This window comes from Solanum dulcamara, chromosome 9 (assembly GCF_947179165.1).
Source record: "Solanum dulcamara chromosome 9, daSolDulc1.2, whole genome shotgun sequence".
NCBI classification, from domain to species: domain Eukaryota; kingdom Viridiplantae; phylum Streptophyta; class Magnoliopsida; order Solanales; family Solanaceae; genus Solanum; species Solanum dulcamara.
In genome coordinates this window covers 71502902-71522427 of record NC_077245.1, presented here as the reverse complement: position 1 = coordinate 71522427, position 19526 = coordinate 71502902, and the positions used below count along the sequence as shown (strand labels likewise).

At 36.3% G+C, this 19526-nt stretch overlaps 2 protein-coding genes across 2 annotated transcripts in view; one reads left to right on the top strand and one right to left on the bottom strand.

Moving 5' to 3' along the window:
• The first annotated feature begins 251 nt into the window (after nucleotides 1-251).
• LOC129903215 (adenylate kinase isoenzyme 6 homolog) lies at nucleotides 252-3058 on the top strand. Its single transcript, XM_055978724.1, has 3 exons — nucleotides 252-511; nucleotides 2486-2631; nucleotides 2725-3058. Exons 1-3 carry the CDS (start codon nucleotides 311-313, stop codon nucleotides 2909-2911), a joined length of 534 nt encoding a protein of 177 aa, XP_055834699.1. The 5' UTR covers nucleotides 252-310; the 3' UTR covers nucleotides 2912-3058.
• A 414-nt stretch (nucleotides 3059-3472) lies between these two features.
• Nucleotides 3473-19526, bottom strand: part of LOC129903214 (tRNA ligase 1) — a 34608-nt gene continuing 18554 nt past the window's right edge. The window contains exons 12-27 of the mRNA XM_055978722.1: nucleotides 19045-19205; nucleotides 18907-18938; nucleotides 17613-17770; nucleotides 13633-13712; nucleotides 12928-12993; nucleotides 12557-12843; nucleotides 12306-12413; nucleotides 11087-11184; nucleotides 10688-10748; nucleotides 9865-9941; nucleotides 9685-9756; nucleotides 9489-9565; nucleotides 7473-7553; nucleotides 5698-5800; nucleotides 4864-5022; nucleotides 3473-4131 (exon numbers count right to left, since the gene is read on the bottom strand). Coding sequence (XP_055834697.1) covers nucleotides 3739-4131; nucleotides 4864-5022; nucleotides 5698-5800; nucleotides 7473-7553; nucleotides 9489-9565; nucleotides 9685-9756; nucleotides 9865-9941; nucleotides 10688-10748; nucleotides 11087-11184; nucleotides 12306-12413; nucleotides 12557-12843; nucleotides 12928-12993; nucleotides 13633-13712; nucleotides 17613-17770; nucleotides 18907-18938; nucleotides 19045-19205 — 2013 coding nt within the window. The 3' untranslated portion in view covers nucleotides 3473-3738. The remainder of the gene's footprint in view (nucleotides 4132-4863; nucleotides 5023-5697; nucleotides 5801-7472; nucleotides 7554-9488; nucleotides 9566-9684; nucleotides 9757-9864; nucleotides 9942-10687; nucleotides 10749-11086; nucleotides 11185-12305; nucleotides 12414-12556; nucleotides 12844-12927; nucleotides 12994-13632; nucleotides 13713-17612; nucleotides 17771-18906; nucleotides 18939-19044; nucleotides 19206-19526) is intronic.

Below are 19526 nucleotides of genomic sequence, written 5' to 3'. Positions count from 1 at the left end.
TAAATATAGGGATTTAACTTTTAGTTCGGCAAAGATTGTGAATTGATATTAATAGGTCATCTAATACTGGTATTTATGACAAAGCGTTTTACAAAAAAATAATTAGTTTTTATTTCATAGAAGATTTTTTTTTTCAAATTCCAATCTCTTTAGGATTTTATTTTTTGTCCAACTTAATTCTAAAAGTGAAAAATAATATTTTAGAGAATTTTAATATTTAATATTATGAGCAGCAAATAAGTATATTCTGCAGATACTCTCACACACTAAATTGGTTTTTTCACTATTTTCTGTAAACACATTAATTACCATGGCGCACAATAGCAGTAGCAGAAGAAGGCCTAACATACTGATTACCGGAACGCCGGGCACCGGAAAAACGACGACGTCGTCTGCACTGGCGGAGGCGACGCAGCTCCGGCATGTCAACGTCGGCGAACTGGTTAAAGAGAAGAAGTTGCACGATGGATGGGACGATACCTTGGATTGTTACATCATCAACGAAGACCTTGTAAGTCGTTTAACATTGAAAATACTAAACCCTAGTTCTTAATCTAAGGATTGAAAGTTCTGATTTTTATTTTGGTTTGGTTTCAATTCAATAGAAGAATTAAAATGTCAAAAGAATCTGCTGTTACTCTTTTTTACTTCCAGATTTTGTATTGGTGTTGCTATTCTTTTGATTCTTTATAGAGTGATAATTGAGAGAATTGTTGCTGTTCAATTTTTATTTTTTTGGGTTGTTCAAGTTTTGGCAGTACTGAGCTCCCGCTATAGCGCGAGGGTCGGACAGCAAGAGCCTAATGTACTAGCCTTACCTACATTTCTTGCTCTGTTTCTATGTTTTGAATTTGAGTTGTTCTGATCACATGACAACAACTTTACCGGCGCCAAGACTACCCCTTCAACAATACAAGGAGCTCATATGTTGTCTGAGATAGTTTGGCCATGTCCTATTTAGACCTCTAATTTTTGCGGGTTTAAAGCTTAAGAGTTATTTAGAGGATGAGGTATACTTAAGTCACTTTTCGAGAGAAGGTATACTTAAAATCACATCAAGTGAGTTGTCTCAAGAGAAGACTGTACCTTTCTTTTTGAAGACTGGTGATAGAACATAACAAAATGGAATGACAGATATCAGGTCTGATGTTTGTTAAGAATCTTTTTAATTTGTTTAGAGAATTATATTTAAGTAAAATGTACAGAAAACCTCTAGTATATCATTATTGTTGTCAAGTTTTGAGTTACTTGTGGTTCCAAACCATGAAGATGCTAAATGACCTCAAAAAATGGTCATTATATATTTTTGTTGTGGTGATTAGGATTGAATAGGAAAATGACTAATAAGGTCTTGGAACCTCTAATGAGGTTCTTAAACTGCTCTTGATTGTTTATAATGTTAAAAGTTGAAATCCATATAAACTCTCTTGATTTACGAGCAGTTTTGGAGAACTTGATTCAGTGTGTCCAATTGGTTTTAAGAAATGAAATGGTGGTGTTACTGGACCTTTATTTAAGCTATAATTGGTTTCAAAGTAACAAAATTTCATTAATGGAGTATAAGTCATTATCCCTTTGGATCAGGTGGTCCAATTTAAGTTATGGTAGCTACTTCTTCTTCATTGCCTCCCTTCTGGTGCTTTAATGCTGTAAAGGTATTTGGTAATGCCCATGATCATCATAACATATAACTGGTTGGAGGGTAGTGACAGAGAAAAAGGGAAGTTCAAAAATCCTCTGGCAAGTTAAGGAAGGAGATGAGATGGCTGAATGTGGGATAAACTATGGTAATTGAAGATTAGCAATAAAAATGAGAACTTCTGTTGGGACAGTAGTGCATTGGTATAAAGTTCTCGGCTTCTTTGGTAATACATGCGTTGTTTTGCATATAACTTCCCTACATGGTTTGCAGCCCATATGCCTGCTTTTGTATTAACACATTTACTTATCAAAACAAAATAAAGGAAAAAGGATAAGGTACATCAGATTTCCATCGTCACAGAAAACAGAGAATTTTGTTGTGTTACTGATGCAGTTTGAGCTTTTGCAGCGTCTACCCTCTGGATGTTCTTCCCTATATGCCTCACACTCGTTATCACTTTTCAGAATATAGTTTACCAATTACTCCAGCTCTGATCTTTCCATATAATCACCCCACCATATCCTATTCAACTGATAGGAAATCAAATGAACGCTCTTTGCCTATTACGATACAACTGCTCGATGGAAATTTTACATTAGTTGGTGTTATGCAAATAATTTATGTTCATATTGCTCCATTGTGGTTAAACTGGTATTGTCACTGTTGCAGAGATACTAAAATTGCACTTTTCATCTTTGGTTTTATTGCTTTGAGTTATAAAATTATTATGTAATAATGCAATGAAAGCTATTTGCCAACTCTAAAGGAGACTGACCTTGTGTTTCCTACAATTAACGTTGAAGAAATTGTGTTGTTACAAGTTTCATGATGTGGCTCCTGTAGGTATGTGATGAGCTTGAGGACATGATGGAAGCAGGTGGAAACATTGTTGATCATCATGGTTGCGATTTCTTTCCTGAACGTTGGTTCGATAGGGTGGTGGTTCTTCAAACTGACAATACTGTCTTGTATGATAGATTAAGTAGAAGGTACACTACTAATTGACATCTTTTTTGTTTTCTAATATATTCCTATCTGGTGTTGCTCACACAGATCCGTTTTGACTTGCTTGAGTGCCCCAGGGGTTACACAGGTCAGAAGCTCACCAATAATATTGAATGCGAAATATTTCAAATTTTGCTGGAGGAGGCAAAAGACAGTTATCCAGAGGATATAGTAGTGGCACTAAGAAGTGATTCTGTTGAGGATATTAGCAAAAATGTGGAGATGATGTCCAATTGGATTAGTAGTTGGAACCCAGTCTCGTGATTGAAATATCACAAATGAATTTCCCATTGCTTAGTTATTATTTTGATGTACTCAAATGATAGTTCTATGTTAGTCTTTTTGGTTGTTTGGTAAAGTACCCTTCTATATAAAACAGGAATTCTGCAGAAATGCATGATAGTTCCATTTCATAGTGTTTTTGGTGGTTTGGTGAAGTACTCTTTTTTATAAAACAGAAAATCTGCAGAAATGCATTATTGTGCCTTTCATTTTTCAGTCGTGTCTGGACCACCAAGTTTCCCTGAACAGTTCCTGTTTGAACACTGATTATGATCTTTTGAAGATTCATGCAGAATTTTGTTCAGATGAGTAGAGTCTCACGCCGCAATTGCAATTAGACCGGATTGAGCATGTCTCAGTAGATGGCGGGGAAAATTTGGTGATCTTACTACTAAGAACTTTGCTACTTGTTCTACAAACAAATGAATCTGGAAATACAATTTCAATCCATCATAATTTAACGGAACAACAGACGGTGAAGATTCTGATTTCAACTTCCTTCAGATTCAAGCACAGCTGTTGCAGAATAAATACACACACAAATCAGGAATGACAACTAGTACAACAAACATGGGTAGAAAACGGTGTGCTTTATTCAAAAAAACAATGCTACCGGGGATTTCAACATCTTCACATTTTCTCTAGATCTAATTCTATCCTGCAACTGCAAGACTGCTATCCAGCCAAAGCGCACGATGCTACAAAATTGTTCCTACAACTCAGGAGAATCATTACATGATATTCACTCAGAACCCATGTAGGGTTCACATTATGTAAATCCACACAAGAAGAGGAATTACAAGTAGAGATCAAAAGAATTCGAGAGTGCCAGTTATGGTGACCGGTGTATTTATATCAATGCGGGTAGCCTTCCCTTGGGAAAGTAATTGTGGTAGTGTATTGGCATCTTTGGCTGTAACTCCTTCCCCAGTCCATAATGTGACATGGGGCCATGGGTTTTTAGAATTGACCTTTTCACCTTCAACAGAGCCAGGCTCAGCTTCTAGTGCAGCCAATTTATCGGAGAACAACAAAGCAGCCACGTCTACTGGCACCTTTTGGTGAAGAAAGGAACCGTAATTGGCAACTGCAGTGACACCGTGACTTCTCTTGTGAGCCAAGGTCAAATGGGCCTTCTGAATGCAGCTCTCCATGCTTTTGTCCTTCAAGAAATCGCCAACCTTCGGATCTTTCTTGGCTAGCTGTCCATAAAATAATGAGAAGGATGAGACAACATAGTTGAGTCCCTTCATGCAACAGTATAATTCCTCTCTTTAGTCCCTTCTCCGTTCACCCAAAAGAATTTTTAAACGAAATGCAGAAATTTCAGATGATAGGGAAATCATTAACGATTGGAAGGACAAAAGAGTGAAAGCAGTACTCCCTCAGTCCCATATTAGATGGGCATCTTACTAAAAGTAAGTGTCCCATATTACTTGATCACTTACTAAATCAAGATAGAATTGATTAATTTTTTTTCATTTTACCCCTACAATTAATATGGCCTTTAAGCTTAAACAATTCCCAATACTAGCTATTACTTTACTCTATGCAAAAATTTTCTAACTTATTTTTATGTTCATTGATATGAACAAAGGCCAAATAGTAAAGTCGACCAATCTATTAGTGATTTTTTAGTCACCGGGTAAAATAGAAAGTACCCATCTAATATGGGACAGAGGGAGTATATCTTTATTTTTTTTTCTCGGATAAAGAAATTGTCAATTGAAAGAAAAAGAAGGCAGCAAACAAATAAACAAGAATTACTATCAGTCTCTTAAAACCTGCCAAGAAAATAATCCAGCCACAAGGAATTATATGTTTTGTGCATGAACTAACAAGTACAATAAGAATATAGACACTAACTACAACCATCAAGACATAAAATCTCCAGCCCATCAAGACCATAATTATAAATTTGCAAATTCACTTACATCATTCAGAAGACTTAGAATTTCTGGAACTGGCAGGCTTATAGCGGCAAACACAATGGATCCTAGCTTCCTCTTCTCAGAAGTAGGCGCTGCATATTCGCCCCTTGCAATAGCTTTGAGTTGTTCAAGGACTTCTTTAACGGCAAATTCAAATGGAACCTGAAATAAAACTTTGCAGAATCACTCCAAAGCTCGCCCACCACAATGTGGTAACTTTCTTTAGAGCAGTCACTACTCTCTGTTCAAACTGAGCTAGGGGGTTCCTGGGGGGTTGCTGATCAGGGAATACTGAACCATCCAACAAACCCCTCCAACTAGAAAGACGTTGTTAATGCAGCACTTATGATCTTGTTTGGCATACTAGCTCATTTAATGAAAAGTAATTCATTCTTTTTCTAGACACGACTTCCTACTTGAAGCCACTCTTTCCCCCCCAAATCCTTGCATCCTTCCCATGTCAAAGATACATAGAGGGAAAAAAAACACTTATGCAAATAGCGCAGGTAAAAAGGCTTGGATATGTTACATGGACTCATTACGAGTGTATATATCCTCTAGGGTGTGCATAAGGATCTACTATGGGCATGCCAAAATTTGTTACCGATATTTAGTGTATTTGAAGAACCCGTGTGAAGTACTCCAGTCTTACAATTCTTACACAGGTATGACAACTCAAATAAAGTATGCATGTAGTGCTCCTACATGTCATGGGTAACATTTGAAGTAAAGGGCTTGAATGAATCTATAGCAATTTAAATGTCCAGTGGAAAGTAAGATCAGATATTAAATGCCTTGAGAGATCTAAAAGGACTGCGCTGAGCTGCACAAACTTACCTGTATTGAGTTGAGATAGTCCACATTTCCAAGTAGAATATCCCTCAATTGCTTCTCCCATTTGACCCACTCTTTTACATATGTCCCTTTTGTAGACTCCAATCTACCAGAGACAATCACACACCAGGAAAAAATTCATCAGTCACAATCAATCAATTGAAAACACGGCTACCTCAAAACATTTTTAACGGAGTGAAAACTTGTATATATAGGACGGTGACCTTAGCTATTTTTCATGATTAGAACTTTGTCAACGTGTAACCAAACATCAGACTTTCTTGTCCTCCAAGTACCGAGTATAACTAGAAAAATGACATGATTTTGCTAGAGAAAGCTGGCCATACCGATATATATACCCCCAACCCAAACTTTGGTTGGTGGAGATCTATTCTTTTATTGTACATGGTTGAGAAAAGACATCTTAACCCCACAAGAAAAAGTATATAAGTTGTTCGGAACCCTATTAAAACATTAAAACATGCAGAGAAAATGCAGGTTTTCATATTCGTATTGCAGTTAATTTAGTACAGTACATATATGTGGATAGACAAAGTTATTACTGGGTAAAGTAACACAACAAGAGCAGAATTATATATTCAAGAGTAAAAAGGAGCTATATAGCTCCAGATCATGCTCAAATTTATGCAGGAGAAGCAAGACATGGAAATCAAAGAATATATCAGAGTTTCTTTAATGCTTTGTCAGCCTATAAGAGCCCCCTCATATCCATCTTTTCCACAACTATATGATGCTGGAAAGTTCCAAATGCCATTACAAGTCATAGAACCCTTCAGCCCTAAATTTCTTTACACTGACCAAACCCCAAATCTGAGCTACTTTGAACCATTCAATCCATCCTAAAAGTTGACACCAAAACAGTAATTAAAAGATAAACAACAGAATAGAAGGGGCTGACCATTTCAACCTATAAAAGGAATAGAAAATTCTTGAACTAAAGAAAGAGGAAACTTAGGATGACATACCATTACTTTAACTGCAGAATTTCTGTTTTTCTCATAAGAACTGAGATATACCCTAGGGCTAACCGCGCACGGTTCGGAACTTGGTGGATAATGGGCCAGTCCCTCTATCCTCCACTTAAATACTATGCCTTTTCCCGTGACACGATTTGAACTTGTGATGTGTACCGCACCACATATCACATGTTGTGCTCTTACCACTAGACCCAACCCTAAGGGTGGAGAACCACCGTCTTAAGGTGCAATATTCTTCTAATCTTCTTCACCAACCAGAAGTATTCACAGTTAAACACTATGTATCAAGACCTCTTTGCATCATAATACAACTCAATCATCACAAAGATATGAGATTCAAAGCAACCACCGTCTTAAGGTGCAATATTCTTCTAATCTTCTTCACCAACCAGAAGTATTCACAGTTAAACACTATGTATCAAGACCTCTTTGCATCATAATACAACTCAATCATCACAAAGATATGAGATTCAAAGCCTCCCAGATGAAGAAGATGGAAGAAAGATACACATATAATATCCGTACTTGTTTTTTTCCTTACTTCTGATAAGGCATTCGGGAGAAAGTGGAAATCTCAAATTCAATTCATAATTGCTTCAACATAAACTATTACTTTGAAAATATTTTTTTTAGCTGAGGATGCAATAGAGAGATGCTCCATGTCGTGCAACATATCAGAAGACATAATGCTGCTTCTTACCATGAACAGTATGACTCGAGCAAAAAGGGGATAGGGTTTGGAGGAACTCATTAACTGCATTTGCTGAATGTAATACTGACCTTCCATGTTTGTTCGTATGAAGCCTGTACAGATTGATTCCCTCCTCAATAATAGACTTAACAGAATCCGGAAGAGGAGACCTTCATATGATCATAAACAATATCAACATCAAGTAAAGCAAATAGAACTAGGACAGAGCAGAGACTTTCAAAACATTAAGGTAAAAACCATCTGCCATGAAACATGATAGATATCAGTGCAACTACTACCTGCGGCATGTTGTTGGTTGCATTCCTATCAATCAGTTATATCACTGAAACCTCTAGTTGTCTAACATCCTCTAGGTTGAACATTTTGGACCAAATAGCTATGCTGTAATTAGCATACATGTATTCAGAACTCCAGCTTTATATAAAACAATTGGATTTCTAGACAACACCCACTTTCTGCTTTTCTTTTCCTTCTTTTTCTTCCCCTTTTCTTTTTTCGGTCACGAAAAAACATGGTTACAAGTATTGGGTTTGTCTTCAAAGTCAGCTATCTCCTTCAAGATTGTGGAAGGCTGTTTTATATAATGAACGTGTTAGAATTTACGCTTAACTAAATTAGATCTATCTTCACTCTAGCTAATGAAAATCAGAGACCAGGTGACACATACAACCAAATTAGCTACACTGAAATCATACTTGCTAATTGGATGCCAGTCAGACACGTGTCAAACAAGAATATATGATGACACTATGCAGGACCTTTGCATCACGTCTTAGACAACAACAATTGTTGTTCTTATTTCCATCTTGCTTGAAAATAAGTTTTAAAAATCAAATTTCATTTTCTTCTAAGTAAATGAAGCTTATGATCAAACAAATACTTCAATATCGAACAACCTAGCCCTAAATTGGAAAAGACTTCGCTAATAGATGAAGATATTCAATGTTTGGGTTTATTAATTTAGCTCTTAAACCACTTTAGATACTTCACAAAAGTTCATCACTGTGTTGAACGGCTTTAGTTTGTTGTTCGTCAAGGAATACGAGGAATTAAACTATCAAGTCTTCTATTTGAAATAAATTCAGAGCAAATTACGAGTACTTTTTCAAGTTCAGCAACATTATGTACAGTTCCACTAGCAGAAAAATAAGGGGTAATTACGCCACATGGCCATTCGGCAAAAGTAATTACCAAAACAAAATGGGCATTCGTTGTATATTCGTTGTATAGACATGTATAGTCAGTGTATATTTCATGTATAGTCAAGCTATATTCAGTTTTTGAGTGTATCATAATGTATATTCAGTGTATAACTCATGTATAAGTAATCTATATTGTATAGTCAATGTATACTTTCTATGACTTTTGACAAGCTATATTGTATAGTCACTGTATATTTCCTATGATTTTGGCTATTTTTATGAAAATAAAACATGGCTATATTTGTTGTAAACTAATTAGTTTATTGTATATATTTTAAATTGTCCCTAAAAGTAATATTAACACCCTCTTGTTCTAAATTGAATTACGAATACCACACTCACTTGTGTGGAAAAAAAAGAAAGCAAAGGATTAACAAAGATTATGGCGAAGATTCAACTATAATATCAAACCCAATGCTATATAGCCTACTAATTATTTACCCTTCCCTTTTTCCTACAATTTTACCTTTGCCAACTTTTTCTTTTTATAAGTTCTCACAAAATCTATTTTCAACTTTATCTTTCAAGATGCCCTCGTGGAAGGCAAAATTGAGAGGCGGCTTTGGTGATAAATGAAGTAGTCGGCTCCCTAAACAAAAAGGGAGAGTTCTTAGAGGGAGCACACTTTTATTGCTTGGCTATGTCTTCAACAAATATGATATGGGGGTCCAACATTAACACTATCTTTATAACTGAGAAATCCCTACACGATTCAAAATTTGGTGGATAATGACGAAACTTTGAACTCCAATCCAGCATACCAACTAATAAAGAGGAAGTAAAAGGTCACTTAAACCCTTATGAGCAATATGATCACTTCAAGCTGAAGAGGCCACCCATATTATTTTGGGGGAGGGTTCAGAAGAAGGAAATCTAACCAACCTTTCAGGTTTCAGTAGAGGAATCCTGACAAGCGATCCAAAACGTTCAATAAGCTCACTCTCGAACTCCTGACGGCTCTGAATGGAAGTGTACCAACAGAATCAGACACAGATGACTTATATATTTACTTTTTATGACTAATAAAATACAGGATAAAGAACTCAGATAATCTTGTTAGCTGAATAAGGCTCTGTACCTTTCCATCATAAAGGTGATAAAACATAAGCATCACATATCCAGCATTTGCAGATGACTTGTCAAGATTTCCCTTCAGCATCAAGCAGAAAAGAGAGGACTAACGCATCAATATCCAAGTTGAATGGAGTAACTGGGTGAAGAGCATTTAACAAGGAGAGTAACGTGAAGAATTAAGTACCGGATGATTAACACGGTGAAGGACTCGGAATATAAAAACCGCAAGTGCATCAATAGAGAATGGATTGATTTCAGTTCCTGCATGATTAGTCACACAGCAAATAAGACCCCATATAGTGCATACACAGATGAGTATGACCTCAAGAAAAAAGCATATGAACTTTCTAACAAGCAATTCTTACTACCACTACCAACATCACTGACCATAAAGAAAGTTAATGTCAAACATCAATAGTGCAAGCACCATGAAACATATTAGCCTACAATTGTTCTCCAAGAAACAAAAGATATAACAAGATGATACAGAGCTTCACCATTTATTTATTTTTGATAAAGAATACAGAGCTTCACCATTCTAAGTAAAAGATGACACAACTGCAATGCCAGGAGTGTAGGTGAAGTATCTGTATCATCCCCAAGAAACAAAAGCATACAGATGATGAGGGTTCACCACTGTAAGTTAAACAGACAAGACAACTGCAAAGTCAGAGTTCTACCTGAATCAGACATAATTTTCACTCAACAAGAAACAAGAATTGTCAATAACACAAATCACATAACAAGAAGAGCAAAATAAAGCCACTGGATGAACTACCAAATCAATTGCCCCAGCTTTTCATAAATTAAAGCAAACTTGCATGAGAAGCAGCATAACAGATTATCAATCTATGTTGCTCCGACTCTCCAAAATTGCTGCCGCACCCATGTCGGATCTCCTCCAAAATGCACTACTTTTGGAGGATCCAACACGCACCCGGCTACATTATAGATAAGTCTGAGCATCCTAAATCAAAAGAGAAACTATAAAGGAACTATCTCAAGACCTTCTGAATCAGGTATAACTGGAATAGCAGATGCTTTGGTGCTTAGGCACATGTTCTCAATCTGCAAAGATGAGAATAAAACCCGGTGAGGCAATGAAGCACTAGTACTACATCTTATGTTATTTCCGAAATGAAATAACCTTAAAACTCAAGTTATTTATATGCATTCCACGCCAACCTAAAACTAGAAGATGCATTCTGTGGCATTATAAGAAGTAGTACGCAACATAAAGAGAACTGATGCTACAAATAGACTGTTTAATATCAAGACCTGAAACACTACCACTGTTCTTATGTTAATTTGGAACTGAAAATAACCTCAAAATGGGTCGTCTATGAAAAATTGCATCAGAGGATTTGTACTACTAGGGGAACAGTTTAGCAAATACAAAAACTTACTTGTCTCCATACTTCCTCATTTGGTGCATTCTTATCAGCAAGCATGATCGAGTAAGGTTTTCTTCGACGTTCATCAGCAATCTTTTGCCAATATCTACCTATCAATATGAGACATACAGAGATCAAACTTTATTATCTGAGAGAAAGTTAAGCTCTTCAAGCAAGGAAAAGAAGCAAATTATTACTCTCTCCGTTTCAATTTAGGTATCTTTGTTTGACTACGCACATAATTTAGGAAAAATAACAGAGACTTTTGAAATTTCTGGTATTTCTGTTATTATTTATTACTTTCTGTGTACTTTTATTACTCTATTTTATCTGCGACGCTTTCGTTATTTATTTTCCTACATCGCTTTGAATTTCTTAACCTTATCTGACCCCTTTTTATGCTTTTTTTGAGCCAAGGGTCTCTCTGAAACAGCCGTCCTACCTTGGTAGGAGTAAGGTCTGCGTACACTCTACCCTATCCAGACCCCACGTTGTGGGATTTCACTGGGTTGTTGTTGTTGTTGTTGTAACAGAGACTTTTGAATCTTGTCGTCTTAAACTAAAGATGTGTGCATTAAACCAAAATTCCTTTGAATCTTGTGAACAAGCCATGTAGAATGTGGGAATCATAGAATTACCAAATATAAAAAGATGCAGTCTTTTTTTAAACAAACTAAAATGAAACTGAGACACCTAGATTGAAACGGAAGGAGTAATAGAAGTTTCAGGTGTCAGATGTTTGTGGCAAGAAAGAATATGATGACAATGCATTAAGTTCTAAGTACACTTTTTTCAATTGGTTTCAACCTGTATTAAAGAGCAAATGTTTGTCAGAACAACTAATCAATACTCCCTTGTCCCAATAATATACAAAAACTTCTTCCGTTATGGGATGTCCCAAATGTTTCAACACCCTTCTATTTCTATACAACTTATAAGAATTCAATTTCAAACTATCCAATTTTTTAAAAAGTTTCATGCTGTTGTTTTCTATCAACTAACTTCCAACCATTACTTTTAAGATATTCTTCCACTATTACTGCTCCGATATACAAGGAAAATTTACATCCTAAATCCTGTGCTTGTCAAACACCCATCATACAGGACGAGACAAAGTGAGTACATGATATGCCAACAACAACCTAAAGGCACAAGATACATGGACATGCAAAAATAAAATTCCTTTATAAATAAGGAACATACCAAAAAGTTGTTGAAAAGCACTTCATACCTTTGATAAGATCACCCATTAAACTATGAATTGGTCGATCATCTCCAAGCCCTCCTGGAGCATTCAGTATTTCCTTACAAAGTGCAGATTTAGCACAACCTGGTATTCCTGCAATTTAGCATTGAATGTCAAAAAGAATGCTTATTTCAATGGTTGCAGGAGGTTCTAGAAGAGATTCATTACATATATAATACATAAAAGACTTCAGATATTGTATACAATCTGAATATTCATAACCAGTTCAATCTTACCTGGAAAGAAAACAATGAGACCCTCATTCTTTGCAACCATATCTTTGGTGGAAATACTAGGGCTTGAAGGAGCAATATCTTTGGTCGGCTCGAGATCACCCTCTTCATCTTCTCCTTCAACAATTGCCATGAAATCTTCAACTTTGACAAAATTTCCGGCAGATCCTATCAAAGCCTGATTTTGTGGACTACGCTTTGCATATTGTTCAAGGAAAGGCTCAGCTTCACTTAGGTATGTGGATGATGACAATGGTTTGTTCCCATATTTTCTGTGTATATATACTGCCCTGAAAAATTAGTTCTTGTAAGATGCTGCACTGGGAAGATAAAAGCGACTCATTGTAGAAAATCACAAGATCATTTAGTATTACCATTCATCAAGCATCTTGCTGAGTTCTCGTTGCTTGGCGGCTGAAGTATTCCAAGTTTTCATTTGCCTAGATCGATCATATTGTTATAGAGATCAATATACGTTAGAATTCATCCTTGAGAATTGATAAAAGAGCACAGCCAACATTCTCTCTTTTTGAGAGGAAATGTACTAGAAACATGTCCTTGTATCACTGAATTAGGTAGGCCATAAAAACACAAGCTTGAGAATGTAAGAATAAAGACATTTGTAAGTTAACCTCAAACTTGGGTAAAAAGAACAACTACTAAAAAAATATTAAGGTCTAGATTCAAAGTAGTTACACTAGCCAGACTGGACCTATAAGATCTGAAAACTATAAATTCGATAATAGTTTAATAGCCTAATAGATTCAATGAATATATCGCTTTTTTTTAATCAAGTGACTTTTCAAAACCATAATGTGAAGGCTGATCATGACAAATCATTATGAGCATCTAAGACAACTTAGATAATTCATTAGAACTGTAGCACTTCATTATATGACAACAAACACCCCTCTCAAGACCAATTAAGATGTGGATGGAACAACAATTATGCCGACTACAATGTAGCAGCAGCTCCTAATTGAACAAATTGAAATGCAAACACAATGCATATGAGGCACCAAGGAGTTCAACTAGAACTTGTCCATTGAAGAACAAAGGACCAACCAGATAAACCTCACCTCAGGTAATAAACCTTATACGCAGAAGGGCCTTCTTTGAAAAGAGTCGACAAGCCATTACGGATCAAAAAAGTTCTCAACTGCACAGTAAACAAAAATTGACATGCAATTTCTTAGATCAACACATGATAAATTTCAAAGAAACATGCCAACTTATTATGTTCCAAATTTAGATCTTATTAAGTGGAGAAATAACCGGGTATCATATTACTTTACAAAAAAAAATAAGAAATTGAGTTTTCCACTGCAGTCACTTTCACTATTTTAATTCCATTTGCAGGCTCAAGCTCAACATATAAAGAACCTTACAGCAAAAGCGTTAGGCACATCAAAGTTCCAGTTATATGATATTAGCTATGAACTCTGCATATCATCCCTTCCTTGACTTGTTTTTTGAAAAGGTAACATATTTATATACTAATAAACTACACAAAGGGTGTAGTAATCACCAATAATTACAAGATAAATAAAGGGAAAAAAAACTCCTAATCCTTTGTCTTCTCACCAGGATTCTAACAACAACATACCCAGTGTAAACCCACAAGTGGGGTCTGGGGAAGTATGCAGCCTTACCCCTACCTTGTGAAGGTAGAAGGGTTGTTTCAAATAGACCCTCGACTCAAGTATTCACAAGGAATCTAATACATCATAAATAGATTCAGGATCTTCTAAAAATTCTTGTTTACACCAAATTAACTGAACTAAACAAAATTAACTTGAATACTAAAAATTGTTATAGTTACAGCTGAGGACTGCTGGAGCCACCCACCCACACCCCCAATATAGGTGTCTAAAACGGAAGGAAATTAGCATCGGGAAAGGTGCATGAGAGCATTGATTTCCAACCCCTTCTCGACTTCACATCACTTCTTTGAAAAAGATGTGTTGTTCAGGCCAGCTTGTATGTACCTCTACTGTTCCACTGGTACCATTTACCAACATTCTCCTACATGTACAAATACCGTGTAACTTTGCTCACGAACACTTATACAGATGGAAGTCACTTAACTTTCCTTTTTTTTGCCTCCACTGAAATTTTAAAGCCTTGATCTCCAGTGGTCTGCATACCAACTTCAATGACTACTAGGGTGGAACTCTAAGTACTTGTCTTCACGTCATTTCTCTATCCTTCATGTACAACCCAAGAGACTTTGTTCAAGACCAGCCAATATTATTATTTTTGAGAAGGTCAAGACCAGACAATATATAGATATGATAATACATTTAGCTCAGACGGCCAAAAAATACATATGTGGTACCAAAAATAGTACACAAGCAGCTCTTCTTTTGGAAAGTGAAGTGCAACAGAGCTTGAACTAGTAAGCAAAATGCATTAATTAGCTTGATAAGTTCCATAATACGCCAAGGCACTACAAATGAGATCAGAACATGTGTTTGCTGTGGGTATGTCTAAGGGTGGCAATTGGGTGGGTTGGGTCAAATTTGGGCGGGTCAAGACAATAAATGGGTCAATACCCAAACCCAACCCAAATTTTCTTGGGTCAAAACGGGTTGGGTTAGAACAGGCTAGGTAATGGGTCATAAAACGGGTCAAGACCCAACCCAACCCAATTTTTACTAAGTTTTAATTGTTTTATTTATTCTTTTAAAATATTTTAGTACCTAATAAAATTATTTTGTTTCCTTTATTAAGGCTATATATACAACAACATACCCAGTGAAATCCCACACGTGGGGTCTGGGGATATATATAACATATCAAATTAAAAAAAATATTTTTTAAAACTATTTTGACAAGATCTCTCATGAGTCAATTTGGGTTACATATCAACTCAAATTTTAATGGGCTGAGCTAATAAATGGGCGGGTTATTGTATAAACGGGTTGGGCGGGTTGAGTGGGTTGAGTTTGATTTTGCCACCCCTAGGTATGTCCCAGCCAGAAGCGCAGATGTTGTTCATGGATAACCAACACCTACAAATGCCCTGGCCATACTATACGTGTATGATTATGTTCAAGAGCATCCTCCAACAAGGTATCTTCCACACCTAAAGGACTTCCTGATGAAAAGTTAAAACTAGGTTTGGAGCAAAAATAAGGGTCAGATCAACATGCTCAATTTTACAAATGGAAATCAATAGTGCTTGTTAGTTACAGGTTTGAGATCCCTTTACACAAAAATAAAAAGAAGGGATCCCATGGACACAAAAAAGAAAATCTAATCCAGCAGTGAGCTGATGCACTCTAATACCAGAGGCGGACCTATGTGGAAGGGTGGGGGTGCACGTAAACCTGTGCACCTGTTAACTTCAGAAAGAAATATGCATATATATGTATGTATGCCTATAGAAGGATCATATATTTTGTTAGGCACCCTGAAACACAAGAGCCGATTTGGTGCACTGATCCAACACGCGTCTTAATCCCTCTGCGCAAGCATGATGACCTGTGTTTGAATCTTCGTGGTTGCACTTTTCTTTTCATCTTTCCAAAAAATGTGCATATAAATTGCATAGGTAGCGAGTTTCGAATTGAGAACCTCAATGTGTAAAGAGCCAGGACCATTAGACCACACAGTGAGTTGTGTCAAGTTTTCTCGTTTAATTTATATTTATTGGTACATTGGGTTTTATGTGTGTGTAACAACATTTTCCGACGAAGCAATGTTGGTGTCACATGACACTGCTTCAACTATCATACATCCGCCTCTGCTGGTGCCCCGTCGTCTTTAAATCCTAGGACCGTCTCTGTCTAACATGTGTCTTCATAATTTATATCTTGAATGATGCACCAGAAAGCCAAAACTATGAACATCTGTACTTTAGCCTCTATACCGGATTGTCTTTCCCTTTAAAACACCTGGAATTCCTCTCCCACAAGACCAAACAGACAAACTGGCCCTATGCCCCATTTTCTTTTCAGTGACCACAATCCTGACCTAACAACAAATCTTTCACAGGAAGAGGCAACACAAATAACAGATTTAACAGGTTGAACAAAAGGCTACACAGCTGTTTTGCTACTGTGCAGTGCATAAAATATGATTATTTCTCTCTTCCTCCTTGTTACATAAATACCATCTCCTGCATATCATCATTCCCTGTTGCTTCAAGTTGCTTTGAGTAAGACAAGCATCGTAAGTGAGCAGCCATATCTCCAGAACCATTTTATTGGTAGCTTACATTCAAGTTTTAAATCCAGAGTCCACCTCTTCTTTTAACTTGAACCACCCTACCTCATTCCACCAAATCTACCACTCGCTTTTCTTTGTTTCGATTCCACAAAAAATTTCCTTTGAACTTGTCCAAATTCTTTTTCACACGGCGGCATGGGAAATAAGGACATAACATAACATAACTGGCAGATTGAACAGGTTCGAAAAAGGTTCCATAGCAGTCTTGGTACTGTGCAGTGCATACTAATAGATTCTCGTAAATGCTTTTTTAGATCTTGGAGTTCCGTTATTCAAAACCTACTTCTATATAGCCATCTTTGCACAAATTCTTTTTAATACAACCAGAAGATTATCAACATGATTGATGCAGTATCCCCAAAGGGTATATTACAAAAATAAAATTGAGCAGCAGGCTCGACATCTAGTGGTGCCTCTCTGCCAATTCCTTTGAGTTTAGCCTTGAAGACATACTCCATCCCCACAAGCTTTGATTTCTCATAAGAGGTTGAAAGGATCCTAAAAGCAACATCCATCCCTAATCTGCATCGTTTATGGTTAAATCTAGAACAGTATCTCGACATTTTCTAGCAGCCAACATGTTCCAGTATCATATAAGCCTATTGTTTTGGTTTTAGTTGGTAATCACGAAATAATGGGCACTTATCTCATGCACTGCTCTATTCTGCATGAGCCATGCAGTAAAGAAATAAAATTGATATAAAAGATAACCACAACTTGAAAAAGTATGCCCCTAGTAGCAGCAGCACAACCAGTTTCAACTAACCAACAGGCAAGAGTGACATGAAGTCTCTGTTAATGAAAGCTTATTTAAAAACTACATTACCTTATAAGTAAGAAATTTCATCTTGACCATCAAATTTGCATCTTCATCAGCTAAACTGCTGTCCTCTTCCTTATTTTTTACCATTTGATTGTTACTTCCTACCATTTCAGCAGTTTTCTTCTCATTGACCTTGAATAAATCCAGGTCAACAAAAAAGCCTGTGAACAGCTACATCAGCAACTCAGAGTACAAAAGATGATGCTATGAGCAACGAGCGAGGGGAACTCTCACTGAGCAGAGACTACCCTTTTCTAATGAACATAACAGAAGATAGCAGGTGAAGAACTGGAATGAGATATCATTCATGAAGTAGGATAAAGATGTGGGGGGATAAAGCGGAGCTATAAAACAAATAATTTAGGCAAACTGATGCTCACGACCTAGAAGAGAAGAAAGGAATGAGAAAGCCAACAATTTCAACTAGCACTCTTTTTTTGAAGAACCAAAAAAAAATAGTTTTTCTACTTTTGACACCATCAATTTGCAGAACAGGCGATAAAATATATTTACTTCTGAATTGGAACTCAAAAATCAAAAGCAGATACACTCTGATGAATTGGCTCAAAAATCGTTCAGACGTGACATGACTATGTAACTCTGTGTTCCCCCAAAGGAGACTTCTAAAATTGTCTTGCGTCAAAATTTATATGACTTTTTAAATACCATAATGTTGTTCTTAAATAGGAGTAACAGAAGTTTCTGCTCAAGCACCAGCAAGAAAACACTCATTTACTCCCCAAAAGAGGAAGAAGATTCCTATTAAAGCTGGAGAATGAATATATATATATATATATATATATGAAACTTCTTATTTTATTTTATTTTATTTAGAATGATGATGATATGAAATGAGCTTAAATGGAGAAGTGGGGATCCATATAGCCGTCCCCAACATATTTGGGACTGAAGCGTAGTTGTTGTTTGGTTGTTTGTACTAAAAATGGAATATATAGGGGAAGATTTAAAATATGGATTTATATTTAAACTTAAAAAAATTGAAAGGGTGTTGATGATGGATTAAAGGAAAGATAAAGGTTAATTTTATATTTTTTGTTTAGTCCATATATTGCTATCCATGTTTTATTAGCTAAAAAATGATACCAATTGGTAATTGGTGTACTAAATTATACATGATTAGCTATGCAGGACGCAAAGACCAACCAAAGACTCGATTTCAATGTTATACATGATTAGACCAACCTGGTGTCTCATTTCAATGTTAAAGGCTTTACAAGTTAGCAGCGAGCAGATCAGTTCCAGTTTTGGCTGAGACTAATAAATGAACAAATATTACCTCGATACAAAGGCCACATTCCTGGTTTGTGCCTGACATGACAAGAATTTTTTTAATCAAGAAAATCACACGAGATATGCAGCAGAACCCAAAAGCTAAAAATTAGACAAATTTCTATTGAAATAGTTAAAAATAGACCTCATCTCTTTCTGGTACCGGCGGAAGCCTGAATCACTATAAACATGGATCACCATTTTGAAAGGCAGGTTATCACTCGATAAATCATTAATTTTATGGTAGTTATAATGACACTTGAAAGCAGCAGGAAAGCGCTTTTCCCGCATCAAACGAACCATTTCCTGAAGATGAATATATCCCAAATGATGATTACAGTTGAAACTAAAGAGATAACTAAAATCTTACAACTATCTATCAGGTCTTTGGAATCAAGAAAATGTCACAAAACAGTTAAGTCACACACCAAGACTAATCCACATACTTCCATGAGCATAATCAGAATGTCAGTGTATTTTCCAAACGATAAGGGGGGAAAGACAGGACCAATTTAGCCAGAGAGAGGAAGAAACCAAAACATTTTCATGTATGAAATAAAAGATACATATAATTAGTCAATATCACAATTTTTGTCCCCGAAAACCATGTTCAACCTCACAGAAAGA